We start from the raw sequence: 13,654 nt of genomic DNA, 5'->3' as shown, positions 1-13,654 counted from the left end.
ACATTCCAACCTTGTCCCTCCCAGCAGCAGACACTAAGGACGAAACTAGGGAGTGACTGGACAATTGTTTCACTTGAAGATGACAGTTGGAGCCAACAGGTGGATTTGAGGGTACCATATTTATCGGAGTATAAGTCGCACCGGAGTAAAGGTCACAGGGACTCCAAAACTAGTAAAAAAGCATGACTTATACTCCAGAAATTATGGTATATCAAGAACTGCAGTTGGCTGCCTGAACTCGCTGTGCTCACAACTCACTCTTCTTCATTTAGTGTTAGGAATTGTAAATTTGAAAGAGAAAAAATTTAGAGAGCAAGCTTGAGAAGACGAGAGTAGCCAAATTGGTAATCAGTGTGGCGGTTCTCGCAAACGTCGTCCATGAATCCCAAAAAATTCTTAACTATTCAATAAAACTCTCTTCTTCTGTTACATCTGTACAGTTCATATGTCTCACAAGAGGCTAGCTTCTACTTAGTGAAACGTTTTACAGCCATGACCGCAAAAACGCTGCTGTCACTTTCCTTTTTATATATAATATGCTGTAACACTTACACCACCCCCCACCCCCCAAAAATATACAAAAGGCAAACCCAGCGGCTAGAAGGCGTGCAGCATATACAGTCTAACAGTCCACCTCTGCAACACGTGGATGCAAAATGGGTCATGTCTTACTCCATGCAAGTGTTTATGAAAGTAAATTTAGCGGATCGTTGCCTGCCTGTGGGTCACATGTTTTGATAGAATATATATATTTGGATACATCATATTTTCTATAAATGTCAAAATGGCACTGACACACTTCGCCACTAATCTCCATGCGGAGCGATAAAACGTCTTCTCGTACATTCCTTCAGCTTTGCGATATTGCTTCTCCTCTCTTTTCTTCTTGGTTTCTGAAAGTCCTCTTGTCCCTCGCCACACCTCCTTCAATCGGTTACGGTGGGGGAGGGGCATGTTGAGCGTCTGTATACTGATCAAAGGAGGCTGCAGTGGAGCGTGGTGAGAGGGTCGGGGTGGCGAGCATGGATATGAGGGCATGTTAGTAGTTTTGGGGACACCTGCTGAAATGAAAGCCACCATAATGACTGCCACCTCAGCTACTGTCACCCTAGAGACAGTCCCGATTGTTGAAGGTGTGGCCGTTGCCACCAAACCATGGCTTTGCTAAACGAAAGAGTTCATGGCATTGACGGGTGACGGTGCCTCTGAGCTCTCGTTGCCTTCGTGCGTGTCTTTTTCTTTCTTGCCACTGTACTGACCGATGAAGGAGCCGTCCTCATTGAACTGGCCGTCCCCGCCCTCCCCGTAGTCCACCAGGCTGTCATCGCTCTCGTCGCGACGTACCGTTCCATTGGAGGGCGTCCGGCTGCCTTTTAACGGCTTGTGGTCCTCTGTGTCACTGTAAAGGAAGAGGAGAGTTGACTTGAAGGTAAAATTATTTTAAAAATAATAATACTTCCTTCACTTTGTTGGAATTGAAGCTCAGTGGTCAGAATCCCTTTAAAAAAAAAAAAAAAAAAAAAAAAAAAACAGGCTCAAGCACGACCACTTTAAATTAAGATAATCTGGCTTTTCCACTGCACAAGTGCACACTGTCATCCAGCTATACCACCGGAGACGAGGCAAACAAATGCAAAAACATTGCTATAACTATCCAAATGTTTATTATAATGCAATTACAGTTGGACAGGTAGTGACGGCACTTGTACAGTAGATCAGCTCAGCTCTACACTATTGTGTGTTAGTGCTGTGGTGGTTGTAGGAATCCAGAGTTAGTGACCACCACTTAAAAAAAAGGATGTATCAGTCCCCTGCACTATTGTATAGTCCTCTACAAAAGTATTGGAACAACAAAGCAAATTTAATTGTTTTTGCTTTACACCAAAGACATCTGGATTGAAGATCGGTATTTTCCGGAGTACAAGTCGCACCTCTTTCTGTATTATGAACTCTTAAATTTGGATTTTTGTGCATTGTTATGTGCCTCGGTCATGTTTGGGGACACATGTACTTTGAGGCACACACCGAGAATCAAACCCCTGTCTACACATTGAGCCAACTCTTGAGCCAAAAATAATGATTAGGTAAATCTTGCTGCATAGGAAAGTTCTTGCTGAATAATATGGAAATTCTGTCACTTGGTAGATGTTAATTTTTGTCTCATCAGTCCAGTTTGTTTCAGAACTGTTATGGATCATCTGTACTACTCCAAATTCTAGTCTGCCTTCCTGACTAACTGTTGATGAAGATGTGGCCTAGAAACTTGGGCTCTCAAAGGGCCCCGCCAGTCTTACAGCTGGCAAAAGCAGTGTACGGTGCAAAGAAAACGTTATTGCTAGTTTCCACCGTTTCCATGAAACGGAACTAAATATAAAAAATAACAATGATATAGAAATCGTAATTGGAATGTCTTTAGCGTACTGCAAAATCAGCTGAATCGGCCATGTAATTTAAATACTTTTGGAAGGGGCTATAGTTTGTCTTCTTCGTCAGAATGCAATTTCTGAAATGAGCAGTCAGTGTGCTTTCATTGTGCATGCATTCATCAAAAATGCACTTTACTTTGCAGTCTCATTTTAAAAAGATAAAGTCTGTTATTGCCTTTGTCCTGCTTGTCTGCAACTTTCCAAGTGTGCAACAATCTCACATGACCACAATGGATTTTTATTAAACAGAAAAACAAAAGAAGCCAGAATGGCATAACGAACTTGTTAATTTTAATGTTACATTTTAGTGTTTGAAAGTGTTACTACAGTATAGCACTGACTACTTGATATCACAGCGCTGAGTATGATGGCACAGCCACAGCTGGTGGAGCTAGGACCGCCCCCTTTGCACCCGCTAAAGGACAAGACCAAATCTACTTTTTCAGATTCCTTATACCACCATGAAACACAATTGAGACATTGAAAATAAATATTTAAAAACTGGCTTCAAGATATTCAAGATGACGTCCAAAATGGTCACCAAAATGTTTTTTTTTCTTCTTTTCAATTAAAATGGAGTTTATTACATAAAGGACTTAATTAAAAAAATAAAAAAAATAATAATAACAATAGAAACAAGAAACATTTAGGTCATGATTATAATTTGTGCCAAGATAATTTCATTCTTGAGTTTAAAATTCAAAATGGTATCCAATATGGCTGGCAAACAACCATTTTCCATTAAAATGCCCCTAAAATGTATCATAGCAACACATATATTTTGGTGGCCATTTTGGACACCATCTTGAATATCTGACTTGAGGCAACATTCTGGTTGTGTTTTTCGGTCATCTGAGGAACCAAACAAAGTTGGTTTGGTTTACTTCTTGGGGTGGTCCTACCTCCACTACTATAAACTGGGGTCAGTCGATGGTTTTTCTGTTTCCTTTAGAAATGCATAAATGTCGCGAGCCAATAACTGGCCTGACATGTTTTACAGGACGGGTGGGATGGCATGCTGGTCTAGCGCATCTCCTCTTACCTTTCCATAGACCTAAACACCCCCGACCCCCCCAAAAAATGAAAATAAAAATGTAAGGAACACATAAACAGCAATTCATGAACATCTTCGCTTACTTGACATACAATGAATTCACATCTTGACAACAAAAAGCATGCAGATGAAAAAAGCACAATGGCAAACGTTCATACCGTTAAAACAGACATAGATTGACTTTTTGCTTTCTGCATTCTGAAGTCTTGTGAATACAATGGAAAAACTACAACTACTTCACCCTAAGACGATTTGTTTTACACATTCTAACAGTAGTTAGTTCAGTGTATAATGAGATGAAACTGCTTCTTGAAATGGACATGTTGTCTTTTATTGATTAAGTGTCTGGTTCGCGGGGAACTTGGGGGTTATCAGGGTGAATTCGGAGGAGGGTGGATTTGGTCTTGCCTCGATGGGGTGTTTGGTAATGGAGCCTGGTGGAAGAGTGACTCTGCAGCCTGGTAAAATGCTCTACATATGGTACAAACACTCCCATCAGGCCACAGGATCGTGAAGAAAAAAGTGCACATATTGTGGTGGTGGTGAGCGCTCACCTGTATTCTCCAAATGTTCCATCATCCTCTTTCATGGGCTGGATCTCTGGGTCCTGGTGAGCATCTTCTTTCTCTTTCACTGTTGATTACAGCAGTTTTCTTTTAATATTTTACAGAGCATCATTGTTGGAGATGTAGTATTTGACAGGCTAATAGTTTATGTGTATATTGTGGATGGGGGTGTGGCCAAAGCTGCCTGGGGGAAGATAACAGATGGCGTAAAGCTCATGACTATTCAATTAAACGGCTCTTATGAAGGCTTGTGGGAGGTGGAGGTGTTGCTGACACGCCACAACTTGGAAGACAGCCTGATCTAGAAGCATCCAAACTAAAGGCAGGAGGACTTGGCCTAGAAAGACCAACTAATCCAGTGAGTGAACTAGTAGGACAAAAGAAAAAAAAAAGAGTGGGAGCTCTCACTTGGACATGATGAATTTTAAGTTATATGAATCTTAAAAAGAAACCAAACATGATCTAATGAACAACTGAAGAACGCAGAACTGTGGATTAAAAACACTGGAAACAGCACAGCAGATGTCTCATGTTATGCTCCTTTTGGCCAACAGAGGGGGCTGGCTGCATGATATAGCGCCTTCATAGGGAGTAGGAAAAGTAGGGCGTGGTTCTCCATCTTTTGGATTCTGAGAAACCAACATTTCTCAACATTGCGCCCAGTGAGGAAAAATTTCACATATTCTTGAGAAGTGTTTGTTTCTCAGAATGATGGAGAACCATGCCCTACTTTTGTCTGTATCAGGCTCAAAACTTCTCAATCGCCCCTCGCACAAACCACATGTTTAACATTTGACCAAAAACTAACAAGTGTCAAGTGAATCCACATCACCAGAAAGATCCTTTCAAACCAGCAGGTAACCGCGGGTTAGCATCGGGGCGCAGGGGTATGGGTATAGTGCTACCAGGTGATCGGCAGCTAATCTTGCACAGAGACAGACTGTCGTACATTATTTTCACCTGAACATTTAACTCGTCTAGCAGGTGTTGAGGGCTACCCCTTACATCAGCTAGCCTTCACCATAATTTATATCATAGTTATAGTTGGTCAAAATACATGAAACCGGAACTGTACCAAAAATAAAACATTGAATGGTTTTGACTGTATATGAATCACCAAACTGGAAATGTTGCTAATTTTCAATTCAGACATTTGGATACATTTAGCTAACTGTACATAAAACTATTTAAAACATAGCTAAAATAATATAAAGCCAAATGAATATAAAAGTAACTTCATATACAGTTAAATCAATCTTAAAAAGAAGTGAATCTGAAGAACTCATGAACAAATTAAGAAAGTACAACTGAAACTAACTCAGCTAACACATTCAAATGTGTGTACACACACACACACTGATAACGTGTGTTACCCGGGTATTTGCCGCCCTTGTTCCTCTTGATGAAGCAGACTATTAGAAGAACTAAGATGAGCAGAGCGATGGCACACATCAGTCCTATAAACCATCCCTGGGTGGCGATGTCTACCTGCCGGCTGGCAACAGCTGGTTAGAAAGAGAGAGAGATGGGGGGGGGGGGGGGGGAGAGAGAGAGAGAGAGAGAGAGAGAGACTGATGATGGAAACAGCTGATGTCAACAGAAGCTACAAAATGTTGGAGTCATAATACAACTAATGAAAAGTTTGTCTGTTTGCTCCTAGACTCCACCCAGGTCCTTCAACACATTTCCACCAAAACTGATGTTGTGGATGACAGCTGACCTCAGAATTCGCCAATGGGATCAAAGGTCGTGATTGTGAGTTTTCACTCCAGTGTCCACCAAATGGCACACATATGTCGGTGGGTTCTGGAAATGTCCAGGTGAGATCAGATTTACCAGTTTATTCATTCCTTGGGGTGAAGGTCATTGTGGTCAATGGACAAAATTGAAGTTTTTCCACTCCTCTTTGGAGTGGAAAATTTGGCAGATATGTGGAGGTGGGTTCCAGAACTGCCCAGCAAGGTCAAATTTGTCAAAGGCCAATCATTGGGGCAAAGGGCATGTCTCCATATTGGTTGCTGGCCTCCTCCTCTGAGGTCCTTTTGCTGTTTTCTACCAAACCTGGGATGTCAATGAAGGTTGACCTTGTAATTACCCTTCAAGAACACACATAAGTGGGTTCCAGAACTGCCCCAGCATGGTTAGCCCAAGGTTAATCACTTGGATAAAGGTTACTGGGCTTAAATATCAAATTGCTGTAGCTCTTGGTGCAGTGGTTCCTAACCTACACTTATCCTAGCTTTCTCTGCTCTGCTAGAAGTCAATTAGTTCATTCAGGTGTGCAACCAGTCAAGTACTAACAGACATCTGACTGAGCTAATCAGCTTCTAGCAGAGCAGGGAGAGATGGAAAATGTCTAGGTTTGGTGGCATTTGATCAGCTTGAGAACCACTGGCTTAGCACCTTTATGCCCATAAATTATATTACTGGAGTCTAACTGCAATATAAGTTGGCCGATAATATCAGCCAATGTGAGCCTTTCATGAACATATCGGTACTGGCATCATTTTTGCTGATATGACAACTTTTATTTTACCAAAAAAACAATGAAGAAAAACACTTTAGCCACTTTTCCACTACAAAGCTCCAGCACTACTCGGCTCTACTCGGTTTGGTTCCAAGCGCAAGCTTTTCTACTGCAAATAGTACCTCTTCAACGTGGGCGGGGTCAGCAGAGCAAACTGCAGTGATGTCGTTTTATACGCGACACAAACATAAACAATGGCAAACTCCGTGTGTTTACTGCTGTGAGTTTTTAAGAGAAAGTTGCTGGCGGCGAGAAAAACACGCTTGAGATGTACAGAAGACTGGGAATTTATATGAAGATGAAGACGAGAAGATACAAGCTGCTAGAGATGAAGAGGCAAAGCATGACGGTAAGCTAATCCTTAGCTTCCTAAGCTCGTAAATAATTAATAACTGCAGGCTGTCGCTATTAACTATTAAAATTGTGGCTGTCAAAATAAAGCGTTAATTTAGATTAATTACAATACCTATCAGGCCTTCAGTCACACTTTGCTCCATTTTGTTTTGACGTCAGTGACTTGGTCTGTAAATAAAGACGCGTTTCTGAGAGCAATAAACGTGTTAATGTCAATGCTTTTTTTTTTTTTTTTACCAAAGTAACTTGCTTTGATAACTTATTGTTAAATCTCAAATGTGGGAGTTTGTGCGTTTACTGACGTTCACGCACAAAATGTTGATTCGGTTTTAATGACCGTTAATTAACGTCGTCACTGAACTCGAACAGGCTTAAAACACATTAAAAATGTTTGTTTTTCATCCAGATTTTAATGTTCAATGGACAAATTTAAAATATGAAATCTAATAAGATAATTATTAAACGAGTCATATTGTGCAGAAAGAATCAGCCTCCAAACTCCCACAATTCTGTTTTTATAGACATTCTTTATATCCTTTTATTGTCATTGTACACAAACTCAGCTACATGGGGTGTGCAGCCAGTACATTCTGAGTGCCGGTCCCAAGCCCGGATAAATGAGGAGGGTTGCGTCAGGAAGGGCATCCGGCGTAAAACAAACCAACCCAACTATGCAGACTCAGAATCGAATTCCCATACCGGATCGGTCGCGGCCCGGGTTAACAACGTCCGCCACCGGTGCTATTGCCCAACAGGGTGCCGGTGGAAATTGGGCTACTGCTGGGCGAAGACGACGAAGAAGAGGAGGAAAACGTTGCCACGAACAGCGGGAGAAGAAGAAAACTAGAAGGGTGGAAATGAGAGTAGGGACTTTGAATGTTGGTAGTATAACTGGTAAAGGGAGAGAGCTGGCTGATATGATGGAGAGGAGAAAGGTAGACATATTGTGTGTACAAGAGACCAAGTGGAAGGGAAGTAAGAGCAGGAGCATCGGCGGTGGGTACAAGTTGTTGTACCATGGTGAGGACAGGAAGAGAAATGGTGTTGGGGTCATTTTAAAGGAAGAGTATCTTAAAAGTGTGTTGGAGGTTAAGCGAGTGTCTGACAGGGTGATGAGTGTGAAGTTGGAAATTGAAGGAGTGATGATGAATATCATCAGTGCATATGCCCCACAGGTAGGTTGTGAGATGAAGGAGAAAGAAGATTTCTGGAGTGTGTTAGATGAGGTGGTGGAGAGTGTGCCCAAGCATGAAAGAGTGGTGATAGGAGCAGACTTCAATGGGCATGTTGGTGAAGGGAACAGAGGTGATGAGGAAGTAATGGATAGATATGGTATCAAGGATAGGAATGGGGAAGGACAGATGGTAGTTGATTTTGCAAAAAGGATGGAAATGGCTGTGGTGAATACCTACTTTAAGAAAAGGGAGGAGCACAGGGTAACATATAAGAGTGGAGGAAGGTGCACACAGGTGGACTACATTCTTTATAGGAGATGCAAGCTAAAAGAAATCACAGACTGTAAGGTGGTAGCAGGAGAGAGTGTCACTAGACAGCATAGGATGGTTGTTTGTAGGATGACTTTAGAGGTAAAGAAGAAGAAGAGAGTGAGAGCTCAACAAAGGATCAGATGGTGGAAGCTGAAGGAGGAAGACTGTTGTGTGAAATTTAGCGAGCAGGTGAGAGAAGCACTAGTTGGAGAGGAAGCAGTTTTGGACAACTGGAAAAGTACTGCAGATGTGGTGAGGGAGACAGCTAGGGCAGTACTGGGTATGACATCTGGACAGAGGAAGGAAGACAAGGAGACTTGGTGGTGGAATGAAGAGGTCCAGCAGAGCATAAGGAGAAAGAGGTTGGCGAAAAAGTTTTGGGATAGTCGGAGAGATGAAGAAAGCAGACAGGAGTACAAGGAGATGCGGCGTTAGGCGAGAAGAGAAGTGGCAAAAGCAAAGGAAAAGGCATATTGCGAGCTGTACAAGAAGTTGAATAGTAAGGAAGGAGAAAAGGACTTGTACCGATTGGCCAGACAAAGGGACAGAGCTGGAAAGGATGTGCAGCAGGTTAGGGTGGTAAAAGATGCACATGGTAATGTGCTGACAAGTGAGGAGTGTGTGCTGAGAAGGTGGAGGGAATATTTTGAAGAGTTGATGAATAAAGAAAATGAGCGAGAGAAAAGGCTGGATGATGTGGTGAGAGTAAATCAGGAAGTAAAAGAGATTAGCAAGGAAGAAGTGAGGGCTGCTATGAAGAGGATGAAGAGTGGAAAAGCAGTTGGTCCAGATGACATTCCAATGGAGGCATGGAAATGTCTAGGAGACATGGCAGTAGAGTTTCTAACCAGATTGTTTAATAAAATCTTGGAAAGTGAGAGGATGCCTGAGGAGTGGAGACGAAGTGTGCTGGTTCCTATTTTCAAGAACAAGGGTGATGTGCAGAGCTGCAGTAACTACAGAGGCATAAAGCTGATCAGCCACAGCATGAAGTTATGGGAAAGAGTAGTAGAAGCTAGGCTTAGAAAACAGGTGAAGATCTGTGAGCAGCAATATGGTTTCATGCCGAGAAAGAGCACTACAGATGCAATGTTTGCTCCGAGAATACTGTTGGAAAAGTACAGAGAAGGACAGAAAGAGTTACATTGTGTGTTTGTGGACTTAGAAAAAGCTTACGATAGGGTGCCAAGAGAAGAGTTGTGGCATTGTATGAGGAAGTCTGGAGTGGCAGAGAAGTATGTTAGGGTAGTGCAGGACATGTACAAAAATAGTGTGACAGCGGTGAGATGCGCAGTCGGAATGACACTCATTCAAGGTGGAGGTGGGATTACACCAAGGATCAGCTCTGAGTCCTTTCTTGTTTGCAGTGGTGATGGACAGGTTGACAGATGAGATCAGACAGGAGTCCCCATGGACTATGATGTTTGCAGATGACATTGTGATCTGTAGTGAGAGTAGAGAGCAAGTTGAGTCTAGTCTGGAGAAGTGGAGATATGCTTTGGAGAGAAGGGGAATGAAAGTCAGTAGAAGCAAGACTGAGTACGTGTGTGAACGAGAGGGAGCCCAGTGGAATAGTGCAGTTACAAGGAGTAGAAGTGGTGAAAGTAGATGAGTTTAAATATTTGGGGTCAACTGTTCAAAGTAATGGAGAGTGTGGTAGAGAGGTGAAGAAGAGAGTGCAGGCAGGGTGGAGTGGGTGGAGAAAGGTGGCAGGAGTGATTTGTGACCAAAGAATATCAGCAAGAGTGAAGGGGAAAGTCTACAAAACAGTAGTGAGACCAGCTATGTTGTATGGTTTAGAGACAGTGGCACTAACAAAAAGACAGGAGGCAGAGCTGGAGGTGGCAGAGCTGAAGATGTTGAGATTCTCTTTGGGAGTGACAAGAATGGACAAGATTAGGAATGAACATATCAGAGGGACAGCTCAGGTGGGACGGTTTGGAGACAAAGTCAGAGAGGCGAGATTGAGATGGTTTAGACATGTGCAGAGGAGGGACCCAGGGTATATAGGGAGAAGGATGCTGAGGATGGAGCCACCAGGCAGGAGGAGAAGATGGAGACCAAAGAGGAGGTTCATGGATGTGCTGAGAGAGGACATGCAGGTGGTTGGTGTGACAGAGGAAGATACAGAGGACAGGGTGAGATGGAAACGATTGATCTGCTGTGGCGACCCCTAACGGGAACAGCCGAAAGACGAAGAAGAATTGTCATTGTACACATAAATACAATGAAATTTGCCTGCATTTAACCCATCCAAATTACACTTAGACAGTTCTCCCAATTTAAGACCAATTTACAGCTTAATACCTCCTTGATATGTAACAAAAATAACCCTGATCCTTTTTTACCTGATTATTACACAGATCACACACAGATCTGAGTTTTTTATATATATACCTGCAATTAAATGATTCATTTAGATTAACTAATCACAAACCCTGTAATCACTTACATTATTTTTAATAATGTGACAGCACTAATTAAAATATGTATGCTGTATGTGTGTGTTTCAGATGGTTTTCTCAGAGTCACCGCTGCAGAGGTTCATGCCACGGAATGGGACACCTTTGTCGTCATGTTATACACCAGTTATGTTTCACTGTGAATTTTTAATAAATTTTTGTACTGTTTGCTAAAATGTCTCCACTTTTGTGTAACATCATTTTGATTTGTAAAAGTTACCAAGGTTTACTGATTTAAAGGCTAACAGTTTGAAAAGCTGTTTAAGCATAATCCAGTAGTAAAATAAGCTTTACATTTAATGGGGTCATAAATGTAAATGTAACAGACAGTAAAACTGGTTGTTCAAAATTCCTTGATGTAATGGTGCCTTCACTGAAGTGACTAAACCTTTTTGTTTGTTAAATACCATTTGGTAAAATCTCAGTTTAGACATGATTATTCCAGCATCTGTGTAAAGATTCAGCCAGGTGTAGTGTGCAGTGTCTTCTGGAGAGGCTAAAACCCAAATTAAAAATTCTTAGAAATGAACCAAAATGTTTATTACTGTTGACACAGAATGAAATGACAAATTATGATAGTCACATGAGTCAAATTGTTTACTGCAACAAAAAAGAGCAAATACACACACATAAAAAAAGCAACACAAACTATACAAAAGTTTCATGTGTCTGTAGTCTGGGTTGGGGGTGCAGGTCACATGCCCCGGTCATGCATTGCCTGCACAAGGTCACCCAGCATGCCAAGATATGCCTGATTAAATGCAGCATCCACCACCGTTGCTTCCTCAAGGATCAGCTGGATGTGTCGATCACACTGAACCCAGTTCAGCTTCAGCCTCAATGTCACTCAAGACGGTGAGATTCTCCTGCTGGAACAGGCTCCCTTTATCTCTTGCCTGGACAATAATGAAGGTAGAAATGGGAAAGAAAGTTTAAACAAACAAAAAAAAAACCTTCAGTCTCTGTATGATCATTCCCCAGAGTTTCAGTTATCTTGGTCACTTTGCATAAAAATTATGTTCTTTCAAAATTATCCTCCAACAAATCAGATCATTTGGAGCATCATTTTGAAAGAACATGACTTTTATGCAAAGCGATCAAGATAACTGAAACTTTGGGAAGGTCCAGCAAATTTTGCTGGACCATTGTGGGATTTATGACAACATTTATGGGTTCTGGATTTTTGTTTTTTGGTGGTGGGGGGGGGTGTCACCCTGTATATATATCGTATTTAGGAAAGTTAAGGTGATGTGTGAGACACGTTATTCTTACCTGTGATGATACGTTGCTGTGTGGTGCTGGACATTGATACAGATGTTGAAGCTGGTGTTCGAACCCTCCTCGCTTATGGAACTGGATTCTTCAACAAAAACACAAAATGGCGACATGTCAAAAAAAAAAAAAACATCACTGTAATGGCACTAAATGAGTCAAATGTACACGTTTGTTGTCTTGCTGACTGACTGAGGTGTTTTTCTGTCAGAAGTTAATACTTTAAAGCGGAGCACGGAGTTAGCTAGCTCGCTAGTTAGCAGTCAGCTAGCTCACTGTGTCCGCGTACATGAGACAACGATGTTACTTTAACACAAGTTTAACAAACTAAGATTGTGAGTCTAAAGTGTGCTTCCCACCACCCATGGGATAAGGAACATTAAACGGTGCTTTCAAGCAGACTACAGTCACAAAAACACTTACCATCCGTTGCTTCCAACAAAGCCGTGGCCCAGTCGCGGTCATCCTGCCTCCCGTTGCTCACCGGTCAGTGTCCGTAAATAGCGTTCCTGCGGTCAAACCGTTTCCAGCCCTTGCGGTCCGACCTACTCCGGTCATTGTGGTCCTTTAATCACTTTTAAGCTTTTTCAGCTGTTCTCTGAGTTGCTGTAATGTCCGGTGAGCCGAGTGCGGCCTCATTTCGGATCACTTCACCCACCTCTCCGTATTCTCTCCTCCGCCACCAAACATAAATGTCCGCAGCTCATCCACAGACCACAGTGTGGTTTTGTGCGAGTAAAAACAAAAAAAAAAAACGCCGTGAAACGAAAGAAAACAACGGTCGCTGTAACGCTGCTGTGACTATTTAAAAATGGCGGGTTTTGATTTTCCTCTCGGACGGCGCTCTCATGACTCATCCAGTGACGACGTTCTCTGACCAATCAGTGGCTGGCAGCCTGTTGACGTCACATTTTAGTATCGGCTCGGCTCGCTTGGAACCACTCCCGAGCAGGTACTAAAAAAAAGGACCCGGTACCAGATACTACCCTAATGGAAAAGCAAAAAAAAAACGAGTAGAGTCGAGCCGAGTAGTGCTACTTTTGTTTAGTGGAAAAGCGCCTTTTGTCTGTTGGAAACTGTGTTACTGCACAGTTTGTCCAGCAGGGGGTACTTCAGTAGTATTGTTTATAATGTTGACAAGCATGGCTGGGACGCCATCACCCCTTGGTCACACTAGGTATAAGACAGAGGCAAAGTGACCAGCTGCCATTCATTTTGTGATTTGTGTTTTACAGCAACAAGAGACAAGTGGTGAGGTGTATGTTGGTTGGTTGTTGCTTATACCATATTTATAGTTATTCATAACAAAGTTATGTTGAAACTGAAAAACATCAAGCCTTAATTGTATTTCTTTGTCACAAGGGCTTGATAATGAAATGCTAGGAATCATTGCCAGTTTTTTTCTTATATTTTTCAGCAGATATATCAGTATCATTTTTTTTTTTACTTGCTAAAATTGGTATCAGCCCTCAATAATCTATATCGGTCGCACTCCAGCTATTACCC

At 42.0% G+C, this 13,654-nt stretch overlaps 1 protein-coding gene across 9 annotated transcripts in view; it reads right to left on the bottom strand.

Moving 5' to 3' along the window:
- Positions 1-416: 416 nt before the first annotated feature.
- The window catches only part of nrcama (neuronal cell adhesion molecule a), a 42,366-nt gene continuing 29,128 nt past the window's right edge, over positions 417-13,654 (bottom strand). For all 9 annotated transcript variants that reach the window (XM_034163195.1, XM_034163198.1, XM_034163199.1 and 6 more), the window contains 3 exons: positions 5,420-5,551; positions 4,035-4,113; positions 417-1,399 (listed from right to left, as the gene is read on the bottom strand). In XM_034163195.1, the coding sequence (XP_034019086.1) occupies positions 1,165-1,399; positions 4,035-4,113; positions 5,420-5,551 (446 nt within the window). In that variant the 3' untranslated portion in view covers positions 417-1,164. The remainder of the gene's footprint in view (positions 1,400-4,034; positions 4,114-5,419; positions 5,552-13,654) is intronic.

Source organism: Thalassophryne amazonica, chromosome 22 (genome assembly GCF_902500255.1).
Source record: "Thalassophryne amazonica chromosome 22, fThaAma1.1, whole genome shotgun sequence".
Taxonomy (NCBI): domain Eukaryota; kingdom Metazoa; phylum Chordata; class Actinopteri; order Batrachoidiformes; family Batrachoididae; genus Thalassophryne; species Thalassophryne amazonica.
This window is presented reverse-complemented; position numbering and strand designations above follow the sequence as displayed.